At 40.7% G+C, this 27,616-nt stretch overlaps 3 protein-coding genes across 4 annotated transcripts in view; all 3 read left to right on the top strand.

The window, feature by feature from the left end:
* Positions 1–465: 465 nt before the first annotated feature.
* LOC112216320 (hepatocyte nuclear factor 4-alpha) lies at positions 466–7,551 on the top strand. 2 transcript variants are annotated; one of them, XM_024376226.1, is made up of 10 exons: positions 466–622; positions 2,125–2,299; positions 2,605–2,729; positions 3,373–3,479; positions 3,653–3,808; positions 5,127–5,214; positions 5,588–5,740; positions 5,972–6,208; positions 6,429–6,551; positions 7,031–7,551. In XM_024376226.1, exons 1-10 carry the CDS (start codon positions 535–537, stop codon positions 7,171–7,173), a joined length of 1,395 nt encoding a protein of 464 aa, XP_024231994.1. In that variant the 5' UTR covers positions 466–534; the 3' UTR covers positions 7,174–7,551. The 2 variants fall into 2 exon arrangements, with proteins under 2 accessions (XP_024231994.1, XP_024231995.1); XM_024376227.2 differs by having other exon boundaries at positions 469–622; positions 2,605–2,699.
* An 8,730-nt stretch (positions 7,552–16,281) lies between these two features.
* On the top strand, positions 16,282–20,901 carry LOC112216319 (alpha-tocopherol transfer protein-like). Its single transcript, XM_042299613.1, has 6 exons — positions 16,282–16,360; positions 16,844–17,129; positions 18,197–18,378; positions 18,803–18,996; positions 19,191–19,301; positions 19,580–20,901. Exons 2-6 carry the CDS (start codon positions 16,852–16,854, stop codon positions 19,862–19,864), a joined length of 1,050 nt encoding a protein of 349 aa, XP_042155547.1. The 5' UTR covers positions 16,282–16,360; positions 16,844–16,851; the 3' UTR covers positions 19,865–20,901.
* Positions 20,902–22,980: 2,079 nt separating this feature from the next.
* LOC112216318 (cAMP-dependent protein kinase inhibitor gamma) overlaps positions 22,981–27,616 on the top strand; it is a 31,762-nt gene continuing 27,126 nt past the window's right edge. Inside the window, exon 1 of the mRNA XM_024376223.2 lies at positions 22,981–23,343. The gene's annotated coding sequence lies outside the window, so the exon portion shown is untranslated. The remainder of the gene's footprint in view (positions 23,344–27,616) is intronic.

Raw genomic sequence — 27,616 nt, 5'->3', positions numbered from 1 at the left:
AACTGGTTTAAACTGGCAGGAAACAACAAGAGGTGATGTCAAGCAAGTAAAGCACAATGATTTGGCTGAGATTCAACATTTTATGTCTCTCATAGTATAATCGTTGATCTATTACTGACAGCACGGTGGAAAGAGAAAGAAGGAAGGAGAGAGAGAAGGGAAAAGATTGAGAGTTCCAAGTTATGTTATCTTTGAGAGAAAAACAACTGTGATACACCAATAGAGGAGTATAGTTAAATATCAACTTGACATTCACCCCAGCCCTCCTCTGGTTAGCAGCCTAACTGGGAGGAGGCTCCTCCTGTCAGTCACAACCAGACTCCTCATGGCCTCCTCCTCCGGAGCTCTGGAGGAGAGACTGTCCCGAGTGAATACTCAGAGGTATCTCTATCTACTTTTATGAGGAGGAGCTTGGCCAAATATGGGAGAAGGGGGAGGAGGGGTGCAGGGGGGGCACTTAGCCTCTTGGACAAATATTTTTCCCCACTGTCAGGTAGCTGAGAGGGAATTTGTTTGTCCAAAGAACTAGTAGACATGGATATGGCAGACTATAGCGATGCCCTGGACCCAGCCTATACCACCCTGGAGTTTGAAAACATGCAAGTGCTCTCCATGGGCTCAGGTGAGTCAGAGTTACACATTACCTGGTTGAACTTTGAGACTTTTTGCTATTAAACTGGTCTTCTGTAGCTCAGTTGGTAGAGGATGGCGTTCAACACCAGGATAGTGGGTTTGATTGCCAGGACCACCCATACGTTAAACTTTTGGACAGGTCAGTTGTGGACGGAGGGTTTTAGTTGCTGTTATCAAGAGCAGCTCTCAGTTGTCCATCTTGTATTGGATGCTAATGGATGAGAATGTGCTTCTTTCCTGATAATATTATCCCCTCTTCTTGCAGTTGTAAAACATTCAGGGGTTTTGCACAATACACACAATGCATCTGGATAATTTGGTGGTGAAACAACCATTTGGTAGAGAATTACCTTCTCCTGTTGTAACATGTAGATTGTTATGGTATAGTGGTCATATTTCACTTAAGATAGAATTACAACGAATAGATATTCATACTATGCGATAGTGATTTAAGAGACATGGACATCTCTCTCTTGTTACCTACATCTATGTTCGGCATTTTGAGGTCCATAAAATGAGAAAAACATTTCACAGAGTTGTGTGACAGCATGATATATGCTTTTTGAAAGTGAGAAATTGTCCTTTCTACTCTCCCATGACATTTGGCTGTGAACCTGATTCTAAAATGAAACAACTTCCTTGCAGGATGAAAAAGCAATGACCCTTGAAAGACACTTACATTGCATGGCCAATATCATCTTTGATATGCCTTAATTATTGTACTGTTTAATCCTCACAAAATTCAATTGTTTTATGATACTTAAACAGCATACAATACAGTGCCCTTTATTTTTACTTTAGATGTTACTAGTTTAATTACAGCTTTACTGCACAGGTATTAATAAGAGTAACTTAATGTGACGTATAAGCAGTATAAGAGTAACCAGCAATGCCACTGACTTTAATGTAATCACCTGATGCAGTCAACCAATTAATGTCGCTCTCACCTTTTGAAATGAATCAAAATATCTGTTTTCTTTGAAAGTATGTTGGTTAGTTAGTTAGGTCATTCACTATTGTCCCTCTAAGTTATATTCAGTCAATATATTGATTATATTAGTCAATAAATGAGGACTGAGAGAGCTAAGAGTTTAAAAAAAAGATTACATTTTTCACATTTTGTAGAAAAACATTCTGGTTAAAGTAACAAATGATTTAAATGAATGACCTTTCCTCTAGTTCTCTCAAACTGTTGACCACTAGTTATTCCATAACATCCATCCCTACACTCGCTCAGGTTATCTTCCACCAACATAGCAGTTCATTATTTAATTACTTTATATAGCCCTCATAAATATCTTTTAGTTTTGATTTTGGATCACATAACTGCACATATCCTCTATCTCATGTCCAACATTGATGGCCCAAAGAGCCCCTGACTTGATAAGGAATATCTCTCTCTATCTCTCACTCCATACTCTTAAGCATAGGGTGATACGCACATCTAAAATATACTGTATAAAATATGTCTTTGTCCATTGTTTGCTTCAGACTCCTCGCCGGCTGAGAGTGCCAACATGAATGCAGCCAACCACCTCGGAGCGGGCACCCTGTGTGCCATCTGTGGGGACAGGGCCACGGGCAAACACTATGGGGCCTCCAGCTGTGACGGCTGCAAAGGCTTCTTCCGTCGGAGCGTTCGCAAAAACCACATGTATTCATGCAGGTGAGGTTTAGGCCAATATTACACACAAGAGCAAAGACAGTGACCATCGTATCCTTGGGCATTTACAATAAAATACTATTACATTTGACAAGTTTTGGGATTGGGATACAGCACCTGTACATAGATGGGGTGTTCATTGACAGTTGCAATATCAAACTGATGTAGCTAGGCCTTGAGAGAAACCAATAGACTTCAACCTTCTACAGTAGGTTGCAATAGCACTGGCATATTCAACAAGAGTCTTCTAACTGCAATCTACTCAATAGGCCCTTAATAATCAAGCCTTCTTCAAACTCACTTCCCAGGTTCAGCCGACAGTGTATTGTGGACAAAGACAAGAGGAATCAATGCAGATACTGTCGATTGAAGAAATGCTTTCGAGCTGGCATGAAAAAAGAAGGTATACAATTCATTCAACTTCATTCAAATGGTAATTAGAATTAAGGAATGACAACATTGAGAGTGGCCTATGTAGCCATATTGTGTTATTACGTATTATACTCAGTCTCTACACAATGTGATGACACTAGCAGTTATGATTTAATCATCTCTGGTAAGGTATATTCTAGAACTAGAACGTTCCATTTGTATCAGCCAGTCCCTATCATAGAATTGTAGAGAGGAGCAGAGCCATTGGGACCGCTCATGGCTCAGAGTAGGGTATGTTGCAAGAGCCATGAGAGCAGCACTTTGTTAATGTTCACTCCATGATTCACTGAATTCTATGACCAGCTTATGCTGAGCGAAAACTTCTGTGAGGGAGTTATAGCCACACATACTAATAAACACATCAGGCCTGGGAGAAAACATTCTCCCATTCTCCCAGAGTCAATGCTAATAACCCACTAGGAACTATGAATGTCTGTCAGATAATCTATGCACTGTTTATTACATTTGTTTTTTCTTACTGCACATGGAATGGAATATTTGAGTTGAATGACTTTGTAGGTTTGTGAAGTGAGTTAGAGTGTGTCTGAGAAAATGGGGAGTGCTTTGACTAAACCATTTCTAGTGAACAATAGAGTATTTATTCTATTCTGATAGCCGCGGTTTATGTTTCTATTGTTTCTCAGCTGTACAAAACGAGAGAGACAGAATCAGCACTAGGAGATCTAGCTATGAAGACAGCAGTTTACCATCTATCAATGCACTTATCCAGGCAGATGTACTCTCAAGACAGGTAAGGCCCATGGATATGGCTTTTTCGATCGAAATCATGTAAGCATTTAAAACTCATTTTTATTTGTCCCAGTTGTACTGAATAGAATGGATTTAAATGTATTTTGGTTAAATAAATTATGTTTATATTTTGGCTATGAATACACTCATTCATTTTTAATTCTGTATGTGTAGATATCCTCACCTGGACCTATACTGAATGGTGACATCAGGACAAAAAAGGTAGCGACCATCACAGATGTGTGTGAATCAATGAAACAGCAGCTGCTGGTGTTGGTGGAATGGGCCAAGTACATCCCTGCCTTCTGTGACCTGCCCCTGGATGACCAGGTAAGGTTGCATTAGATTTAACAGTGACAGACTAGGTTAGACTAAACCATACTACTCTCATTCAGGGGTACTGCATTTTAGGGGCTGTTTTGTCCTGGACTAAAAAGCATGCAATATAAGGCCAGAAACCGGTCTGATATAATGACATTATTGGGATTCTTAAAAATAACAACTTGAAGCTATGTGTCCAGGGAATATAAAGCTCTTCAATCAGCATTTGGAGTATGGAGTGCTGCTGCTGTTTTTTAAGACCTTCGAGTCCAGTTAGAATATGATGAGCTAGTTTGATAGTTGTATCTCTGATCAGAACTATTCCAGAATCATTAACACCGTGACAACCAGGGCTTTGGTAACTGATTTGCTGATGTTGAATTAGTGAGGGATGCATCAGGTGTATCTTCACACATTTACTTGTCTCTCTCTCTGTGAGAATCTCTGGTTAGCTCTTCAGTGACCTTAAATGTGGTATGAAAGGTTACTTGTTTAATGGTTAGGTGTGATTGGCAGAAGTGATGTAATATTTTCCATGTCTTATTGGGATTCCCGAGTGGCGCAGCGGTCTAAGGCACTGCATCTCAGTGCTTGAGGTGTCACTACAGACACCCTGGTTTGAATCAAGGCTGTATAACAACCAGCCGTGATTGGGAGTCCCATAGGGTGGCGCACAATTGTCCCAGCGTCGCCCAGATTGGGCTGGTGTTGGCCATCATCGTAAATAAGAATTTGTTCTTAACTGACTTGCCTAATTAAATAAAGGTTAAAAAAAATAAAATGCATTGTTTCATAGAGAAGTTCAGAGGCGGTGTTTTTTAAAGTATTTTTTTTTACCCCGTTTTCTCTTCATGGTATCCAATTGTTTGTCTTATCGCTACAACTCCCGTACGGGCGGGAGTAACAAAGGTTGAAAGTCATGCGTCCTCCGATACACAACCCAACCAAGCCGCACTGCTTCTTAACACAGCGCGCATCCAACCCAGAAGCCAGCCGCACCAATGTGTCGGAGGAAACACCATTCACCTGGCAACCTTGGTTGGCCCGGGAGTCGCTGGTGCGCAATGGATTTACATTTGGTTGAGTTGTCAAGTAATGTGAATTCAATATGAAATCAAAAATTCCCCATGTTATTGGATTTCGGAAAACATTTCTATGCAAAAATGACAAAATTCACTTACGTTGATGACTTTTTAAAAATCCAACCTGTTTTTGACGTTGGAATCAACATCATCAATTTTTTATTTATTAAAATGAAATGTAAACAATGTTGATTCAACCAGTTTTTGCCCAGTGATTAATAATGAAAGGCTTTCCTTTATTTCAGGTGGCATTGCTGCGAGCCCATGCAGGAGAGAATCTTCTGATTGGAGCTGCAAAGAGGTCTATGTTGTACAAGGACCTCCTGTTACTAGGTAAACTCAAGATAAGATATTAGCTACTGTACACCATCTAATTGCTCCAGGGTCATCATAAATAATGGTAGACCCTGGCAGTGACCCCATTCTCCTAGGGTGTCTCAGGTGGATTTGGTATATGCAAAAATCACATTTCCAATTAACGCATGCATATGGTAACTGATACACACTTGTAAAAATATAAGCACACACCAAAGTAATATTATTATTATAATTACACCATGTCATATAATAGTTATGTAATATAATAGACTAGTTATATAAGAGTTATGCTAGCAATATGATATTTGTTTGGGAGGGGGGCAAAATCATCAAAAAATCACAGAGTGATTCGGTATACATGGCATTTATTGGTTTCTGTTCCTTATAGGAAATGACCACATTATTCCCCGGAACTGCCCGGAGATGGAAGTGTGCCGGGTAGCAGTGAGGATTCTGGACGAGCTAGTGCTGTCCTTCCAGGAACTCCAGATAGACGACAATGAATACGCTTGTTTGAAAGCCATTGTTTTCTTCGATCCAGGTATTACATGGAACACAACGTCACCTTTAAAATGAACAGCCTATCATCTGATTCAAACAGTGAGACATCATATGAAGCATTCTAGGGCAGTAACATTTATGTTGCAAAACAAAAAACTATGTAACCAGTGAGCAACTAAACTAGTGACTAAGAATGCCTGTTATATGAGCAACGTGTCCGTGCAGCGAGTGACCAAGCTGTTAACCAAATGCCTACCCTCTCCTGCTCCAGATGCCAAAGGTCTGAGTGACCCAGGTAAGATCAAGCGGATGCGGTACCAGGTTCAGGTCAGCCTAGAGGACTACATCAACGACCGGCAGTATGACTCCCGGGGACGCTTCGGAGAGCTGCTCCTGCTACTGCCCACACTACAGAGCATCACCTGGCAGATGATCGAACAGATACAGTTTGTCAAACTCTTTGGCATGGCCAAGATTGACAACCTGCTCCAAGAGATGCTCTTAGGAGGTTAGACATCTTGATATTGTTACAAAGAAAGTAAAAGGTCTCAATCTAAATGACAAAATAATTTAATACAAACAACTTTCCGTGAGTTCTATTGGTTAGAGAAGTTTAGACTCTTCAATATGATAGAATGCTAGTTGAATATCATACTCTATTACCGAAGGACAGTGAAGGAGAAAATTAACTGTTTGGGGGGTTGGTGTATGTTGTGTTGTTTCCTCAGGTTCTGCTACTGAGGCACCTCACACACCTCACTCTCTGCATCCACATCTGGTTCAGGAACACCTCAGCAACAATGCCATCGTTTCAAGCAACATGGCTACTTCCATCCACAATGTCCAAATCTGTGAGTATCAATAACTACATGCCAGACCCCAAATGTCCAACTCCAAGTGTTGGTTCCCCAGAGACAGATTAAGCCTAGTTCTGGATTAAAAAGCACTGAAAGCTGTGTCCTGGACACTGACCCCAAAATTAGACAAAAAATGTTTGAGATTCTCAACCAACAGTGAGCTCAGTGGCATCAATCCACTGCCATGTGTAACAGAGTCAGGTAGTTGGAAGGACACACAAGCTTGGCAGAATAATCCACTAAGAAGTTATTCAGAGAGACTAATCAGGCTTGCTTTGTCAAAGAAAATGTCTGTTATTTTTTATTAACATTTTTAATGCCCTCAGAAAATTTCACAAATGTACTTATTCCTTGTCTGAATATATTAATATTTTTTCAAGTAATGTCATGCCACAAGGTAAATATGTTGATTTGTTTGTTAACCCGACTTTAGTTAATTCCTCCACTAATTGATAATTTCTGGTTTGTTGCAGCCACTCCTGGAACCCCAATCCCCTCTCCTCCCACAGTCTCCAGTTCAGAACACTATAAAATGGCTCAAGGGGTTATAGCCACTGTGCCCAAGCATCCTATCTCCATCCCTCAGCTCACCATCACCAAGCAAGAAGCCATCTAACACAGAACTGGACCCCATCCAACAAAGCATTTACAATTTTACCATCTTTGCTAGCATATGTTTCTCTGTAAACATGCTCAGTATAAAGGTGCAACAACAATTCTCATATGTGAGAAATACATATTTTCCAAAAATCTCAGGGAGTGTACTGTACAGTTGGGATACATTAGTAAACTAATCCCCAGCTGAGGTACAGTACCTACGGTAGGCCTACTCATATTATTGCATGTAGTATCAAGCTGAAATTGCAAACGGCTAGAACAACCTCATTCATGGGCAATTTGATACAGTATGCTCTTTGACATACAGCACCAGTCAAAGGTTTGGACACACCTACTCATACAAGGGTTTTTCTTTATTTATACTATTTTCTACATTGTAGAATATTAGTGAAGACATCAAAACTATGACATAACACATATGGAATCATGTAGTAACCAAAATAGTTGATGACAGCTTTGCACACTATTGGCATTCGCTCAACCAGCTTCACCTGGAATGCTTTTCCAACCATCTTGAAGGAGTTCCCACATATGCTGCGCACTTGTTGGCTGCTTTTTCTTCACTCTGCGGTTCAACTCATCCCATACCATCTCAATTGGGTTGAGGTCGGGTGATTGTGGAGGCCAGGTCATCGGATGCAGGACTACATCACTCTCCTTCTTGGTCAAATAGCCCTTACACAGCCTGGAGGTGTATTTTGTGTCATTGTTCTGTTGAAAAACAAATGACAGTACCACTAAGCGCCGAACAGATCTGATGGCGTATCACTGCTGTCCTTTAGTAGTGGTTTCTTTGCAGCAATTTGACAATGAAGGCCTGATTCGCGCTGTCTCCTCTGAACAGCTGATGTTGAGATGTGTGTTTCTTGAACTCTGTGAAGCATTTATTTGGGCTGCAATCTGAGGTGCAGTTATTCTAATTCATTTATCTTCTGCAGCAGAGGTAACTCTGGGTCTTACTTTAATGTGGCGGTCCTCATGAGAGCCAGTTTAATCATAGTGCTTGATGGTTTTTGCGACTGCACTTGAAGAAACTTTCAAGGTTCTTGAAATGTTCTGTATTGACTGACCATGTCTTAAAGTAGTGATGTATTGTCATTTCTCTTTGCTTTATTTGAGCTGTTCTTGACATAATATGGACTTGGTCTTTCACCAAATAGGGCTATCTTCTGTATACCCACCCTACCTGGTCACAACACAACTGATTGGCTCAAATGCATTAAGAAGGAAAGAAATTCCACAAATTAACTTTTAACAAGGCACACCTGTTAATTGAAATGCATTCCAGGTGAGTACATCATGAAGCTGGTTGAGAGAATGCCAAGAGTGTGCAAAGCTGTCATCAAGGAAAAGGGTGGCTACTTTGAAGAATCTCAAATGTAAAATATATTTTAATTGGTTTAACACTTTTTTGGTTACTACATGATTCCACATGTATTATTTAATAGTTTTGATGTCTTCACTATTGTCCTACAATGTAGAAAATTGTAAAATTAAAGAAAAACCCTTGAATGAGTAGATGTGTCCAAACTTTTGACTGGTACTGTAGCTGTACAGGTTATCTATGTCTTTATACACAGAGTTCAAATTATGAATTGGTAAATAAAATATAACAGTATACATGTTAGATAGGTTTTCTTAATCACATTTCAATTGTATAAATGTTACAAACAGGCCTCATATCTGTGATGAGGCAGATCATGATGTTGTTGTTACACAGTATTTTAAAGATTGTTGTCAATGGCAATACAAGTCTTGTTGACTGATATAGTCACTCACAACTTGTACCCAGAAAAAAGAATACAATGATATTATCATGTTTTTAAATAACGTAATTATGTGACAGATGGAGATATACAGGTATGATAGGCAGTCAATTGGTTCTGAAATGACATATTTAGCTTTTTAAAGCTATCGTGTACTTGCTGTATGACAGTTGTGTTGCATTGAAATCCAGGTTTAAGATATCCCTGTCTATATGCACTGGAATTCGCTAGTTGTGTAGTAAAACGCTTAAATGTTTGAATTAAAACAGCTCAGTTAATTTAATACCAGGGTTGGGGAGTAACGGATTACATGTAATCCGTTACATGTAAGGGATTACAACAACTGTAACCCGTTACGTTACAAGCAAAAATATTGCAATCAGATTAGATACTTTTGGAAAAAACTAGATGATTACTTCAAACAGGATGATTGCGAAAAAAATATTTGACACTTCTCTGTTTACTCAATGACATTCACATCATCATTGAAAAAAGGCGCACATTTAAATTTGTTCCACCTGAGCGAGTCTGACCACAAATCAGAGTCCATTACGATGACACACCAAACGTCTTTGATGGATCGCAGGAAAACAGCAGGAATGGGCTTTTGTAGGCTACAGTCCAAGCTATGTCTTCCAATGGTGCAACTGCTGTCGGTATCCATAAATTATTAAATTTGAATAAACGCTTGGAGGTAAGGATGACAGCCGTGGTGTAGTCTATGGCGATACGGATATAATTTACTATTGATATCTACATAGCGCATTGATGTGAATCACACTGCTGCGCTCTCATTTAGCTATTTGCGCCTTACGGATTGTGGTTGTTGTTGGATGGCTGTTCACAAATTTAATGTATATTTGAACACAATAGTGGTTGAATTCAACAAGTTTAAGCTGCCTATCAATCATTGTTTTTGAAACCAGTGGATCGCAAGTGAAAAATGCGCTCTTGCAACAGCTGCATAGTGCTGATCCCAGCCTATGGAATACAAGTGGGGCTTTTATTAATCAAATTCATGCTGATAAAAAAAAGACATCCATAGTCCTAATGGACACATGCTCAAACTGGCACACTTTTGATAGACTTAAATGGGGCAATCTGTAGTTACTACATCCATTTTTGGATTTATATACTAGATATATTAATGTAAAGATATAATTTAATCATATTATTATATGTAGTACAAAGCAATGGTTTAGAAGAAGCCTTCATAACCAACCCATAAAGTAAAATGTTAAATCCATGTATGGCCAGTTATGTAAACTTTAACATTGATTTATCCTGCAACAGGCATTCACAGGTTGATGAATTCATAATGTTTTACCCATTCCATTGTTATCTTCATGTTCTACTGTAAAGACCTTGTAGTGTTTTTTTAAATTTTTTACCATAGAATGTTATTTTGTGACGGTATTATAACTACATGACAAAATACATGGTGCCTTGTCATCTGTACCGCCTTGTACTGCAAAGATGGGCAATGTGTTTCACCTTACAATGTGAAGATGAATAAAATGTCAAGGTTTATTTTTACATTGCATTGTACTGTGCTTTATTTCAATAAGAGCAGACGTTAACGTACAAAAGGACATGCAACCTTAAACTGTAGGAGATGAATTGTAAATGTAGCAGGATAGCTTCTGGTAAACCCTTATGTCAGGAGGAAAAATATAACATTTTGTTAACATTATTTCAGAGGTCTTCCCCTGTCACACTCTGACACTTTGCTGGCTAAGTCAATATTGTACAAGTTAAGTGAATGAGCAAACGAGATGGTTTGTTATCTTCATTTTACTGTCCTGAGTTATAACTAAGCTGTGATTAATGAAGATGAAGCCTACAATCAAGATGAGTATTTCTCAATGATTATGCTATTGTAACATGGATGATAACCAATGGCCATAATGGTATCCAATGTTTCTTTATCAAGGACAGGTTAACCCTGGCTAAAGATTTGGAGTGACATTTCAAAACCAGTTTAAACTGCTTGTTGGCTGTTTTTTAGTGTCTGACCACTGGGCATAGATGTCAATTCAACGTCTATTCCAGGTTGATTAAACTTAATTTTATTGAAAGGATGTGGAAATGTTTTTGGTTCAACCAGTGTGTGGCCAGTGGGTGACGAATGATACAAGCTGTTGCCTACGTGGCAGTGCATCGTCAGGATAATTAGTAGGTGTGTTTCTTCAGGCTGATAAAAGGTCATAAAGTAATTGCAGATAGAGGTCAAAGGAAGCAGGCGCCTCACTTCAAAGCTTTTCCAATATTTCCTCTTGAGTAAAGAAGAAATGTCAGTGATATATTCCCCACTATTAATGCCTTTTATGATGGGTTACGGACTAGGCATTTCATCATAGGTGGACTCAACCAACTCTTTTTTCCAGCATGTTGTATGTACCCTATCGCTGCCCCTTCCTCCTTTCCCTCCATTTCTCACAATAGGTCTACTTTGAGTTTGTTATTGTGGTCCAATTTTTGGAGTAGTGTTATCTTACAGGCATGTTCAGGAGCATGGAACAGCGACAATTCAATATAGGCTATGGTCTACAGTTAAAGTCGGAAGTTTACATACCTTCAAACTCTTTGCTTGACCTAATGGGAAATGTAAAGAAATCAGCCAAGAACTCAGAAAAACAATTGTAGACCTCCACAAGTCTGGTTCATCATTGGGAGCAATTTCCAAACACCTGAAGGTACTACGTTCATCTGTACAAACAATAATACGCAAGTATAAACAGCATGGGACCGCGTAGCCGTCATACCGCTCAGGAAGGAGAAGCGGTCTGTCTCCTAGAGATGAACGTACTTTGGTGCGAAAAGTGCAAATCAATCCCAGAACAACAGCAAAGGACCTTGTGAAGATGCTGGAGGAAAGAGGTACAAAAGTATCTATATCCACAGTAAAATTAGTCCTATATCGAAAACCTGAAAGGCCGCTCAGCAAGGAAGAAGACACTACTCCAAAACTGCCATTAAAAAAGCCAGACTACGGTTTGCAACTGCACATGGGGACAAAGATCGCACTTTTTGGAAAATGTCCTCTGGTCTGATGAAACAAAAATAAAACTCTTTGGCCATAATGACCATCGTTATGTTTGGAGGATAAAGGTGGAGGCTTGCAAGCCAAAGAACAACATCCCAACCGTGAAGCACGGGGGTGGCAGCATCATGTCGTGGGGGTGCTTTGCTGCAGGAGGGACTGGTGCACTTCACAAAATAGATGGTATCATGAGAAAGAAACATTAACCTTGGTCGCAAATGGGTCTTCCAAGTGAACAATGACCCCAAGCATACATCCAAAGTTGTGGCAAAATGGCTTAAGGACAACAAAGTCAAGGTATTGGAGTGACCATCACAATGTCCTGGCCTCAATACTTTAGAATATTTGTCGGCAGAACTGAAAAAGTGTGTGCGAGCAAGGAGGCCTACATCCTGACTCAGTTACACCAGCTCTGTCAGAAGGAATGGGCCAAAATTCACCCAACTTATTGTGGGAAGCTTGTAGAAGGGTTCCCGAAACGTTTGACCCAAGTTAAACAATTTAAAGACAATGCTACCAAATACTATTTGAGTGTATGTAAACTCCTGTCCGACTGGTAATGTGATGAAAGAAATAAAAACTAAAATAAATCATTCTCTCTACTATTATTCTGACATTTCACATTCTTAAAATAAAGTGGTGATCCTAACTGACCTGAGACAGGAAATTCTTACTAGGATTAAATGTCAGGAATTGTGAAAAACTGAGTTTAAATGTATTTGGCTAAGGTGTATGTAAACCTCTGACTTCAACTGTATCTATTTATCATTTTTCTGACAAGTCCCTTGAATCCTCAAGAAGACCAGTTGTAAAGCAAGCGTTCAATTCAATGGGCTCAATCTGTGTAGGGTAGGAGTCAGCAAGGCGGCCCGCAGGCCAAAACCGGCTTGCGAGTTATTTTATTTGGGCCCCAAAAGATTTGAGTAAAAAAAATGTTTTACTGAGTTAGAGTTCATAGAATGAAATCAGTCAAATAAATTAATTAGGCCAATGCATACATTTCACATGACTGGGCAGGGGTGCAGCCATGGGTGGGCCTGGGAGGCTTTAGGCTCACCCACTTGGGAGTTAGGCCAACTCACTGGGGAGCCAGGACCATCCAATCAGAATGAGTTTTTCCCCACAAAAGGGCTTTATTACAGACAGAAATACTCTTCAGAATCATCATCTGTTCGGGTGGCGCAGGTGAAGAAGCCGGATGTGGAGGTCCTGGGTTGACGTGGTTACACGTGGTCTGCGGGTGTGATGCCGGTTGGCATACTGACAAATTCTCTAAAACGACATTGGAGGCGGCTTATGGTAGAGAAATTAACATTCAATTATCTGGCAACAGCTCTGTTCAACATTCCTGCAGTTAGCATGCCAATTGTACGCTCCCTCAAAACTTGAGACATCTGTGGTATTGTGTTTTGTGACAAAACTGCACATTTTAGAGTGGCCTTTTATTGTCACAGAACAAGGTGCACCTGTGTAATGATCATTCTGTTTAATCAGCTTCTTGATATGCCACACCTGTCAGGTGGATGTATTATCTTGCCCAAAAGAGAAATGCTCACTAATAGGGATGTAAACAAATTTGTGCAGAAAATTGAAGAGAAATAAGCATTTTGTGCTTATGGAAAATGTCTAGGATCTTTTTATTTCAGCTCATGAAACATGGAACTTTCCACTAGATGTTGGAACATTTCTGCATTAATTAGCTTCCATTCAGCCACAAGAGCAATAGTGAGGTCAGACACTGATGTTGGGTGATTAGGCCTGGCTAGCAGTCGGCGTTCCAATTCATCCCAAAGGTGTTTGATGGGGTTGAGGTGAGGGCTCTGTGCAAGCCAGTCAAGTTCTTCCACACCAATCTTGACAACTACTTCTGTATGGACCTCACTTTGTGCACGGTGGTATTGTCATGCTGAAACAGTTCAGCACTTTCCCCAAACTGTTGCCACAAAGTTGGAAGTACAGAATTGTCTACAATGTCATTGTACACTGTAGTGTTAAGATTTCCCTTTACTGGAACTATTGGGCCTAGCCCGAACCATGAACAACAGCCCCAGACCATTATTCCTCATCCACCAAACTTTACAGTTGGCACTATGTATCAGGGCAGGTAGCGTTCTCCTGGCATCCGCCAAACTCAGATTCATCAGTTGGATTGCCAGATGGAGAAGCATGCTTCAACACTCATGAGAACAGGTTTCTGCTGCTCCAGAGTCCAATGGCAGTGAGCTTTACACCACTCCAGCCAACGTATGGCATTGCGCATGGTGATCTTAGGATTGTGTGCGGCTGCTCTGTAATGGAAACCTACTTCATGAAGCTCCCGACAAACAGTTATTGTGCTGACATTGCTTCCACAGGCAGTTTGGAACTCAGTAGTAAGTGTTGCAACCGAGAACAGATGATTTTTACATGCTACGCGCTTCAGCACTCGGTGATCCTGTTCTGTTGGCTTATGTGGCCTACCACTTCGCGGCTGAGCCGTTGTTGCTCTTAGCCATTTCCACTTCACAATAACAGCCCTTACAGTTGACCGTGGCAGACCTAGCAGGGCAGAAATTTGACAAACTAACTTGTTAGAAAGGTTGCATCCTGTAATGGTGCCACGTTGAAAGTCACTAAGCTCTTCAGTATGGGCCATTCAACTGCCAATGTTTGTCTATGGAGATTGCATGGCGGTGTGCTCAATTTACACCTGTCAGCAACGGGGACCAATCCACTCCGATGAAATGTGAATGATAGGCCTAAAACCTACACTAGGGTGTAGGCCAAGTTGCCTATCCCTGGTGTTGGGTGTAAACCTATCATCTGAAGTCTGTGGTGCAATTGCACCATCTATTGGATAAAATGTGCGTATAAAACCTGGATTTAACTTTACATTATAGTAGGCCTAGGTTAACAGTTTTAGGCTGACGGGCTGACAAGGATGAAATATCAAGTGTATCATAAATTATATTTTTTATTTAATACACATAAATGCATGAATGCTAATTGAAAATAAATTAAACTAAAGCCAACACAATTCCTAATTGTCTTCTTCAGCCTCCTCTTTCGGCTTGTCACCAAAAGCACTCACAAACTTCTACAGATGCACAATCGAGAGCATCCTGGCGGGCTGTATCACCGCCTGGTATGGCAACTGCACCGCCCTCAACCGAAAGGCTCTCCAGAGGGTAGTGAGGTCTGCACAACGCATCACCGGGGGCAAACTACCTGCCCTCCAGGACACCTACACCACCCGATGCTACAGGAAGGCCATAAAGATCATCAAGGACATCAACCACCCGAGCCACTGCCTGTTCACCCCGCTGTCATCCAGAAGGCGAGGTCAGTACAGGTGCATCAAAGCTGGGACCGAGAGACTGAAAAACAGCTTCTATCTCAAGGCCATCAGACTGTTAAACAGCCACCACTAACATTGAGTGGCTACTGCCAACACACTGTCAATGACACTGACTCTACTCCAGCCACTTTAATCATGGGAATTGATGGGAAATTATGTAAATATATCACTAGCCACTTTAAACAATGCTACCTTATATAATGTTACTTACCCTACATTGTTCATCTCATATGCATACGTTGATACTGTACTCTATATCATCGACTGCATCCTTATGTAATACATGTATCACTAGCCACTTTAACTATGCCACTTGGTTTACATACTTATCTCATATGTATATACTGTACTCGATATCATCTACTGTATCTTGCCTATGCTGCTCTGTACCATCACTCATTCATATATCCTTATGTACATATTCTTTATCCCCTTACACTGTGTATAAGACAGTAGTTTTTTTTGGAATTGTTAGTTAGATTACTTGCTCGTTATTACTGCATTGTCGGAACTAGAAGCACAAGCATTTCGCTACACTCGCATTAACATCTGCTAACCATGTGTATGTGACAAATAAAATTTGATTTGATTTGATTTGATTTAATAGCATATTTAGCTGTGGATATATCACACAAAAGACAAACCAAGAGATCCATTACAGTAGTAGGCTACCAAAATCACCATCTAAATACAATGAAGTGAGTTTTGATGATGATTTGTTGTTACAATGTAGCAAGTCCTGCAGCCTAGTCTCCCCCTGTGTAAGGATCAGATGTGTTCATTTATTTTAACATTAAGGTTGTTTGATTTGGTTAAATAAAAATGTGGTAATTTGGTCGTTATTAAAAAATATTTGGGGGAGTCCGTTTTTGGGGGAGTCTTGTTTCCATCCTGAACAGTAGAATGCGGGATGCACATTCAATTCTGCAATCGCCAATATACCATAGAAGAAGAAGAAGAGTGACGCAGCTCATCACACTCTCCAACGAGAGAAGAAATGTCGCACCACCCGGAACTGTCCGCGGATTGCTCCAGGCAGGTTGGTTTGTTGTTTACAGGTTCTGTTATGATTTGGCAAGCATTTGTCTTGATAAAACGTTCAGAAAATCGACATGGAATTATGATATATTACCAAAAGAAATCGACCCTGGTAATACTAATTCCATTGGCTGGTATTCTGAAGCCCAGTGGCGTGCAGCCAGCCTCAGCTTCACCAGTGCAGCGCTGTCAAAATCAGCAATTATGAGAAATGTATAAATGTTTACAAGGCAATGTTTTCAAGATATGTATTTTGTTTAGGTCACTGCTGTTACTGTCTGCTAGACTAGAGAATACAGTCAATTGTGTGGCTACAGTGTATGACTAATTGCTGATGACCTCAGCGATGTCTAGTGGTAATTGTGGTATTTCGCACGTCCTTCTACGGTCTTGTGATGCTCTCCAATCCATTTTTTTTGTACCACGAATATTTCTGCTGTGTTGTTTAATCCCGACATTTATGTGGTATTCATACAAATTTTAGTGGCCAAAATGATGTCTGAAGAAAGTGAGCCCATGAGGCACATTGATCTTGGGTCTCCTTCTCTGGAACAACCAGCGGCTGGTCACTGGTTCCCTGGCCCTCCCCCGCCCGTCTACTCCTGCACTCTGACTCCTGAGCTGGTGGCCAAGGCCCGGGAGGAGCTACAGGAGAAGCCAGAGTGGAGGCTGAGAGACGCACAGGCCCTGAGGGACATGGTGCTGAAGGAGCAGCCTAACCTCCGGACCAGGCTGGACGATGCCTTTCTCCTGCGCTTCCTACGGGCCAGGTAAAGCATGATGCACTACAGTAACTACCCATAATGCTCTCTGTACAATGATCCAGGAAACTGGCCTTAAGCGTCTCACAGTAGGTCGGATCTAGGATCAGGTCCCCCTGTCCATAAAATCATATTATTATGATTTGAATGGCAAAGCTGATCCTATATCAGCACTTATACTCTAAGGCACTTTATGAATAAGGGCCCTGGTGTCATCTTATTGAAGATGTTCTATCTTCAAATCAAATTTATTTGTCACATACACATGGCTAGCAGATGTTAATGCGAGTGTAGCGAAATGCTTGTGCTTCTAGTTCCGACAATGCAGTAATAACCAAGAAGTAATCTAACTAACAATTCCAAAACTACTTATGCACAGTGTAAGGGGATAAGAATATGTACATAGAGATATATGAATGAGTGATGGTACAGAGCAGCATAGGCAAGATACAGTAGATGGTATCGAGTACAGTATATACATATGAGATGAGTATGTAAACAAAGTGGCATAGTTAAAGTGGCTAGTGATACATGTAATTACATAAGGATGCAGTAGATGATATAGAGTACAGTATATACGTATACATATGAGATGAATAATGTAGGGTATGTAAACATTATATTAGGTAGCATTGTTTAAAGTGGCTAGTGATATATTTTACATCATTTCCCATCAATTCCCATTATTAAAGTGGCTGGAGTTGAGTCAGTGTGTTGGCAGCGGCCACTCAGTGTTAGTGGTTGCTGTTTAACAGTCTGATGGCCTTGAGATAGAAGCTGTTTTTCAGTCTCTCGGTCCCAGCTTTGATGCACCTGTACTGACCTCGTCTTCTGGATGATAGCGGGGTGAACAGGCAGTGGCTCGGGTGGTTGTTGTCCTTGATGATCTTTATGGCCTTCATGTAACATCGGGTGGTGTAGGTGTCCTGGAGGGCAGGTAGTTTGCCCCCGGTGATGCGTTGTGCAGACCTCACTACCCTCTGGAGAGCCTTACGGTTGTGGGCGGAGCAGTTGCCGTACCAGGCGGTGAAGCTTACATAATGATGACCTGTCCCGTCTCCTTGTCCATCCAACAGGAAGTTTGACTATGACCGTGCCATGCAGCTGCTCCTCAACTACCACACCAGCCGGCGGGCCTGGCCCGAGGTCTTCCAGGACCTGAAGCCCTCCACGGTCAAACATGTGTTAGACCTGGGCTTCCTGACTGTTCTGCCCCATCCGGACCTTAATGGATGCTACATCCTCTGTCTCAGACCTGGTCAGTGTGTTAGCTCACACTATCTACTGTTCTTTTATGTCCTAGAAGGGTTTTATGTCCTAGAAGCGCTCTAACTCATTTTTTGATCTTTATTTGGAAATACTTTATTTGAACACTGTCTTCATAGAAGAATAGAATAATACTTTATATAAACACCCTCTTCATATAATAGAATACTTTATTAATTCATACAAGCCGGAAATTGGTTGTCTGCTTTACCCAAACCGGCATTATAAGTGCATTTACTTACTATCCCTTATGACCTATGTATAATGCATGACATAGGTGCTAATAGCTGCCCATAAACACCTATAATTTTTTAAATCTTGAAAACATGTCTGATAATAGCCTTGCTAAAACCGATTCAGATTATCCTATGCTTGGCCTTTTTCAGAGTTACTAAATATATGTTATTTTACAACAGGAAAATGGAAAGCAAATGACTATCCATTTGAGGACAACATCCGGGCCATTTACCTGACTCTGGAGAAGCTGATTCAGCCAGAGGAGACTCAGGTGAATGGGATCGTCATCTTAGCAGACTACACTGGGGTGGGCTTGTCCCAGGCATCCAATCCGGGCCCGTTCCTGGCCAAGAAGGTTGTCAGCATCCTTCAGGTAAGCCATCAAAGACCTTGTTATTGTTCTGTTATTTAAGTTTTGAGATTGTCACCCATGACAGCATGATCAAAATACACTGAGGTCTATCTAGAATATGTATCTTATCAAATATGTTTTGTTGAAAACATAACACCCTCGAGATATGGCTTGTGTCTTCTGTCAATAACAGACATTGTAATGTTGGATTTCAGGATAGCTTCCCAATAAGAATCAAGGCTGTTAACATCATAAATGAGCCCCGGATTTTCAAAGGGATCTTTGCAATAATTAAGCCTTTCCTGAAGGAGAAGATGGCAGAGAGGGTGAGTTTCATTTCTTTGTATTTGACATAATATGGAGTCTTTCTACATATCCTCCTTTTTCTGTACATGGTAACCTGTTAATTTGATCACTGCGTTCAGATGACATTTATCTCGTATAACAGTTGTGATACGATTTCAGTGATTTCCAAAGCGTTTTAAAGCCATTATGAATAAACCTAATCAAATGAACATGGGGCAGAAGCCCTCTTGAAGTACTGTAGGATCCTTTGTGATTGTGTGACATCAGCCTAACATAATTCCCTTATTTTTTCATACAGTACGTTCTCCACGGGTCAGACCTGCGCTCTCTGCACCGCAAAATTCCTCAATCCGTCCTGCCAGAGGAGTATGGTGGAGTGGCCAGACACCTTGACATGTCAGCCTGGTCAAAGACATTACTGGACTCTGAGGAGGAGTTTATAGTGGAGTTCTGCCAGCCAGATCCTCTAGAGGGCGTAGTCCTCCCAGACTCCATGCTGTTTGAAGGGGAGCAGCCTGGTGGTGGTGCCAGGGATGACGACACCTTCAGGGGGCTACGCTCTCAGCTCTACTACTGTTACTGATAATGACCACCACCACCTCTCGCTACTATGAGGACACTAGCCTGGTCCCAGATGTGTTTGTGCTGTCTTGCCAACTCCTATGGTCATTGATGTGACATTGACCATAGTTGGTAAAACAGAACTAGATCTGGGACCAGACTGAGGACACCACTGTTTATTTTTCCCACTAATTGTTATTTTGACCAATCACATCAGATATTTTTTAGATCTGATTGTTTTTCACTAATTGGTCTTTTGACCAATCAGAATAAGGCTGCCTGTATAAACGCAGCAAAAGTTATTTAGTAGAAATCACTACAGGAAGAGCTAAAGTGATGTCTGGGCCCATATTCAAAAAGCGTCTCAAGAGTAGGAGTGCTGATATAGGATCCGTTTTTTACCTTTGAGATCAAAATGAATATGGGGCCTACTACACTCCACATTGGCCAAGCATAAGGCAACTTTAGGTTCTGGTAAGGAAGCTTTACAGAAGCTGCTAATGCATGTTTACTTATTTAGTAGTTTGTGCCTCTCAGTTTTAAAATGGCTCTGATTTCCATTGTAAGATATATTTCCCATAGAGGAAGACGTTCGACTGTGCCCATTTGAAATGCCACTCACTTCCACTTTCTCCTTAATTTCTCAGAATACATGTACTGAGGCTCTTCATCGGCATGGTGATATTCAAACACCATGTAATTACAGAATACAAGTACCGAGGCTCTTCATTGGCATGGTGATATTCAAACACCATGTAGTTACAGAATACACGTAACGAGGCTCTTCATCTGCAAGGTGATATTCAAGCACCATGTAGTTACAGAATACACGTACCGAGGCTCTTCATCGGCAAGGTGATATTCAAACACCATGTAGTTACAGAATACACGTAACGAGGCTCTTCATTGGCATGGTGATATTCAAACACCATGTAGTTACAAAATACACGTAACGAGGCTCTTCATCTGCATGGTGATATTCAAGCACCATGTAGTTACAGAATACACGTACCGAGGCTCTTCATCGGCAAGGTGATATTCAAACACCATGTAGTTACAGGACACATACTTTGCCTTAATCTATTTTTGATAATGATAGATATGCAAGGGGTTATGAATGGGGTTTAATTTGTATGTAAGCATACAAGTATGCCACTTTTATCCAAAGCAACGTACAGTGCAGTGAGTGGATAGCGTACAATTGTAGCATGTGTATGTAATTCCAGCAGGAATTGAAACCCATGAACTTGCCTTTGCTGGCGCCATGCTCTTCCTGAACCACTCAAGACCTGTAATGTCTGAGTTACTGAGCGCCAAAGCCTACAGTGTACCTACATGGCAGTGTACCTACATTACCATTCAAAAGTTTGAGGTCACTTTGAAATGTCCTTGTTTTTGAAAGAAAAACACTTTGTCCATTATAATAATATCAAATTGATCAGAAATACAGTGTAGACGTTAGTGTTGTAAATTACTATTGTCGCTGGAAACGGTTGATAAAAAAAAAAAGGAATATCTACATAGGCGTACAGAGGCTCATTATCAGCAACCATCACTCCTGTGTTCCAGTGGCATGTTGTGTTAGCTAATCCAAGTGTATCATTTTAAAAGGCTAATTGATCTTTAGAAAACCCTTTTGCAATTATGTTAGCACAGCTGAAATCTGTTCTGATTAAGGAAGCAATAAAACTGGCCTTTAGACTGGTTGAGTATCTGGAGCATCAGCATTTGTGGGTTCAATTACAGGCTCAAAATGGCCAGTAACAAAGACTTTATTCTGAAACTCGTCAGTCTATTCTTGTTCTGAGAAATGAAGGCTATTCCATGCGAGAAATTGTCAAGAAACTGAAGATCTCGTACAACGCGGTGTACTACTCACAGAACAGCGCAAACGGACTCTAACCAGAATAGAAAGTGGGAGGCCCCGGTGCACAACTGAGCAAGAGGACAAGTACATTAGTGTCAAAAAAATGTGCTTTTCAAAAACGAGGACATTTCTAAGTGACCCCAAACTTCTGAATGGTAGTGTACCTACATGACAGTGTGACACGAAAGCAATATTGATGCACATTTGTTCATATTAATTTAACTAGTCCTGATCAGTTGTCACTCATGCTGATTTGATTTCCACCACTAGCATTGTAAATTGTGGATAGTTGTATGATATAAAAGTACTAACTACAGTATTACATTAAATTTAACATAGCTCAAATTAACATGAACATTTTTGACATTTAATAGCTAGTATGTAGATGAAATGGCCATGTTTATGCATTGTTCTAGACAAGTTTGAATCCACAGACTATTTTGATATGTAACGTTAAAGATAGATACAGCTACTTTGTTTTCTTTGCATTAACAACACTTAGGGCAGGTTTCTTGGACACAGATTAACCCTAGTCCTAGACTAAAAAGCATGTTCAATGGAAATTCGACACTGAAATTGCCTATGCTGTGATCTGGAAACGGGTCCATAATGTTTTGTTTTACCAGTTACAATCTCAACCCAGGGTACAGAAGCCAGCTATGGGGATAGCTCCAGTGTTGCTGGGTGGGTATGTCATTGTGCCAAATATTTTATTATTACCATGGACCATATAGAGGTTAGGTTATATTGTGCAGATGAACTCACTCAATAGACAAAGAGTATACCAAACATTAGGAACACCTTCCTAAAATTGAGTTCCTTCTTTAACCTGTCTCCTTCCCTTCATCTACACTGATTGAAGTGGATTTAACAAGTGACATCAATAAGGGATCATAGCTTTCACCTGGTCATTCAATGTCATGGAAACAGGTGTTCATAATGTGTTGTATACTCATGAGTTTATATTTTATTCATTATTTTATGAAAGGCCAAATTGTTTAAAAAATATATATTTTGTCATTAAGTTACATTCAACAATGTTATATTGTAATTAGCTAATCAATTTATTTTTCTAAGATGTCTAAGCATGTCTGCAGTCTCTTCATATTTTAGAGTAGGCCTCCATTGATCAATAGATGAATAAACACATTTCAAATTCAGATGTGTGATTTGCAAAACCCTAGGCCTACATGTCCAGTACAGAGGATGGTTTCATTGGGTAGAATAGAACACAACATTATCTATTTTAGTCAATTCCCAGATTGCCCAGTAGGCTGCCGTTTAGGCTTTATGCGACTTGAGAATTAGGCCTAGTCGAAAGCTTAATTTTGTCACATTCTATTCGTTTTCATATTTGAAGTTATGAAGAGTTTCACGTTTCAGCGTGAGTGAAATGTGAACCTGGATCACAAGACTATGTCTGATTGGCTGTGGAATGGCTAACTCCATTTTGGAAACAGCTGTTTGAAGACCTAATCTTCCCTCATTGTTTCGGGAGGTTGCCAGAGAAACATTCCCGCTTTATGAGACTTCATCGCTGTAAGATTTACATTTCGTGTTGCAGAAGGGCCCGGAAGCTGAATTGGTGTTTGATCCGATTGTATCAAGTGGATAATTAAGGCTACCGAATCAAGGTTAGTCATTTGTCTTTTTGTTACACTATAACAATGTTTATGTGAAAATGACTGTTGCCGCGCAACGTCGGCGGATGCACATTTGGTTACGAGGGATTTGTTCTGATTTTGATGCAGGTCGTGTGTTCGTCAAACTTACCAACATTAGGCACTTGAGGGACGTTTTATTTTGTTATTTACTCAGTGGAATGCCTATCTATACTTGAACAATGTAGGAGGTCTCGTCTGGTGGAATATAGGCTACTGCCTATCCTATTCTGGGCGATTTGAATGTGAAATTGGGACAAATTGGACTACTCCAATATTTTAACACCATCTTCCACGTTTTATTCAACCTTTTCAGTTTTGCGTATCAACAGATAGCCCTAGACAAGTTCAGCTAATTATCTCACTTATCAGAACAAATAAACTGATCTTGTGAAATAACCAAATACTCTTTTTAAAAAAAGATCACATTTTCTTATGCCTTTTACAATGGTCTTGACAGAGGGATTTCAACAAATACCCTTTAACTTAATTGTTGAAGGTCAGTAAGGATAGCTGTAGTCTGTAGGATAGGTGTAGGCTAGGGGTGTAGGCTATAGGCTAGGTGTAGGCTATAGCAGTTGTTCCCCAACTTTTTATAGTCCTGTACCCCCTTCAAACATTCAACCTTCAGTTGCGTACCAACTCACCAGGGTCAGAGCACTCTCAAATGTTGTTTATTGCCATCATTTGAAGCCTGCCACACACACACACTATACATTTATTAAACATGAGAATGAGTGTGAGTTTGTGTCACAACCCGGCTCATGGGAAGTGACAAAGAGATCTTAGAGGACCAGGGCAGAAATAATAATAATCAATTTTGCTCTTTATTTTACGTAAAGGTTTTATGTAAAACCTTATTTGTTCATTGGAAATTGTGAATAACTCACCAGAGGTTAATGAGAATGGTGTGATTGAAAGGATGCACATAACTCAGCAATGTTGGGCTGTATTGGAGAGAGTATTGACATGTTTTTGGGCATATCCACACAGTCTGTGCCTGTATTTAGTTTTCATGCTAGTAAGGGCTGAGAATCCACTCTCGCACAGATGCGTGGTTGCAAAAGGCATCAGTGTCTTAACAGTGCAATTTGCCAATGCAGGATACTCTGAGCGCAGGCCAATCCAGAAATCTGGCAGTAGCTTCTGATTAAATAAAATTTTCACAGAACCGCTTGTTGCAATTTAGATGAGGCTCTCTTGTTCAGATATCGGTAAGGCGAGGCATGAAAGGGATAACGAATCCAGTTGTTTGTTCCGTCCGTTTCGGGAAAGTACCTGCGTAATTCTGCACCCATCTCACTCAGGTGCTTCACTCTATCACATTTGACATTGTCTGTAAGCTTGAGTTCATTTGCACACACAAAATCATAGAATGATGGAAAGACCTGTGTGTTTTCCTTGTTAATGCAGACAGAAAAGATCTCCAACTTCTTAATCATAGCCTCAAGTCTGTCCTGCACATTGAATATAGTTGTGGAGAGTCCCTGTAATCCTAGATTCAGATCATTAAGGTGAGAAAAAACATCACCCAGATAGGCCAGTCATGTGAGAAACTCATCATGTGTAACGTATGTGAAACAGCTAGCTTAGTTAGCGGTGGTGCGAGCTAAATAGCGTTTCAATCGGTGACGTCACTTGCTCTGAGACCTTGAAGTAGTAGTTCCCCTTGCTCTGCAAGGGCCGCGGCTTTTGTGGAGCGATGGGTAACGATGCTTCGTGGGTGACTGTTGTCAATGTGTGCAGAGGGTCCCTGGTTCGAGCCCGGGTATGGGCGAGGGGACGGTTTAAAGTTAAACTGTTACACATGCAAGCGGTCAGACAAGTGAAAATTATGGTCAGTAAAGAACTTTAGGCTCGTCTCTCAATTTTAAAAAACGTGTTAATACTTTTCCCCTTGATAACCAGGGTCACAGCGTTACATGGTCGCTGCCCATGTCATTGCATAATGCAGAAGTTACACGAGAGTTCAGGGGCCTTGCTTTAACAAAGTTAACCATTTTCACTGTAGTATCCAAAACATCTTTCAAGCTGTCAGGCATTCGCTTGGCAGCAAGAGCCTCTCAGTAGATGCTGCAGTGTACCCAAATGGCATCAGGAGCAACTGCTTGCAGGCGTATTACCACTCCACTATGTCTCCCTGCCATGGCTTTTGCGCCATCAGTTCAGATACCAATACATCTTAACCACCAAAGTCCTTTTGACGTCACAAAGCTGTCCGTCCAGTTGACTCATCCAGCTGTAATGCACTCTGCAGAAATCGCTCTGCCATTTCCTGGCTGCTAAAATTCTAATAGTGCACCTAATTTCAGTTTGACAAAACAATCAAGTAAAGTAGAGAATCATTGTACTATCTAAACAGCTGTGAATTGTATTTTCAATAACCAAAAATATTGTATTTTCAGCTGTTTGAAGCTGGTGTACAACACTGAAACTAAAAGATGGGGAAAAAAAATACCAAACAAGTTACATATTGCAGCTTCAAGGCTTCATGGATCAACAATAATGAGGTCATGTACTGTATATCTGCAGTGCAGCAGTGGCACTACCAGCATCACTCTCCTCTTCCTCCAACTTTCCCTTTAGCTAATGGATGTCTGCTGTTGTGTTGATAGTGGCCAATAACATTATTAGCAATGGAAAATTTAAGATTGAATACAGTACTCTGGACGAGTGTGAAATGTATGTTTTGTTGGGGATAAGGGTCAGTTGGAAGGGTTAGTTGTGTATGATTGTTTTATCATCTTGTAGTTATTACTTTCTTCCCTCAGGAAGTACATTTTTTTTGTCTGGTCCCAGATCTGGTTGGGCTATCTTGCCAACTCCTACTGATGTGTTGTGCCACTGACTCTACAGTTGTCATACTATTACATTTGTCTTTTAGTAGATACGTTTATCCAGAGCAACTTACAGGAGCAGTTAGGGTTAAGTGCCTTGCTCAAGGGCACATCAACAGATTTCTCACCTAGTCGGCATGGGGATTCAAACCAGCGACCATTGGCCAGCTACCTGCCACCAATTAAGAGTATTCAGTAGGGATGCATGATATATCGGTGAGCATATCAGAATCGGCCGATATTAGCTAAAAATGCCGGCATCGGCCCGATTATCTAGCTTAACGGCGATATGCAAAATCGATGTCAAAGCTGACGTGCATACCTATATAACGTAGGTAGATGACGTAATGACGCCACGAAAACACAGCGCTACACAGAACAAAAACAGAAAAATACTAAGCGCACACTTCCAACAACTAAAGTCGAGCAGTCATTTGAAAGTAAGAACATTTCAGCGATACAACTCAAAGGCAAAACCCGTTAATGCCAAGATAATGGCATTTATTGCCCTTGACAATCAACAGTCCTGTTGTGGATGATGTTGGCTTTCGCCGACTGGTCAAGCCCCAGTACACATTATTTTTGAGATGTTGCCCTACTGGAGTTACAGTATTGTTGAAACGTACATACGAGCGTCACTGCTATTAGCTTCACAACTGACATTTGGACCAGCGATGTCAGCCCCATGAGCATGCATGAGTCTGACCGCACAGTGTTTCGATTTTTATTTGTTTCACCTTTATTTAACCAGGTAGGCAAGTTGAGAACAAGTTTTCATTTACAATTGCGACCTGGCAATTGGGTTGATGAGGATTTCATATGGAGGAAAGCTGTATTGCATGCTCAAGAATGTGCTGGTTCTCATACCGCTGCTGAACGTTTGAAACTTGGCAACATGAAAACACTCTTAGCGCCATTCAAAAAACTTGCGAAATAAGCTTATCAACTGCGTCTGCAGCAGGCGTGATACCCTCTGTCATGGCATTGAAACGGCTGCTCAACAAAACTGCCAATACAGACTGTGGGGTGAAATTTACAAAAGTACTTGAGGCTGTGAACAAGCGATTTGTGGCATTCTCTCTGAGTCTCTTTACAGTGTCGCCACCATGCTCGGTGCAAGGACCGCTACTTTTAGGCAGACAAGAAACAGGGTTTACATGAAATGTTACATACACAGCTGGACACGGCAGGGTAGCCTAGTGGTTAGAGCTTTGGACTAGTAACCGGAAGGTTGCAAGTTCAAAACCCGACCTGACAAGGTACAAATCTGTCGTTCTGCCCCTGAACAGGCAGTTAACCCACTGTTCCTAGGCCGTCATTGAAAATAAGAATTTGTTCTTAACTGACTTGCCTAGTTAAAGGTCAAATAAATAAAAAATACACCGCTGGACAAGATGGAAACGGACACA

This window comes from Oncorhynchus tshawytscha, linkage group LG16, assembly GCF_018296145.1.
Source record: "Oncorhynchus tshawytscha isolate Ot180627B linkage group LG16, Otsh_v2.0, whole genome shotgun sequence".
Lineage (NCBI taxonomy): Eukaryota > Metazoa > Chordata > Actinopteri > Salmoniformes > Salmonidae > Oncorhynchus > Oncorhynchus tshawytscha.
This window is presented reverse-complemented; position numbering and strand designations above follow the sequence as displayed.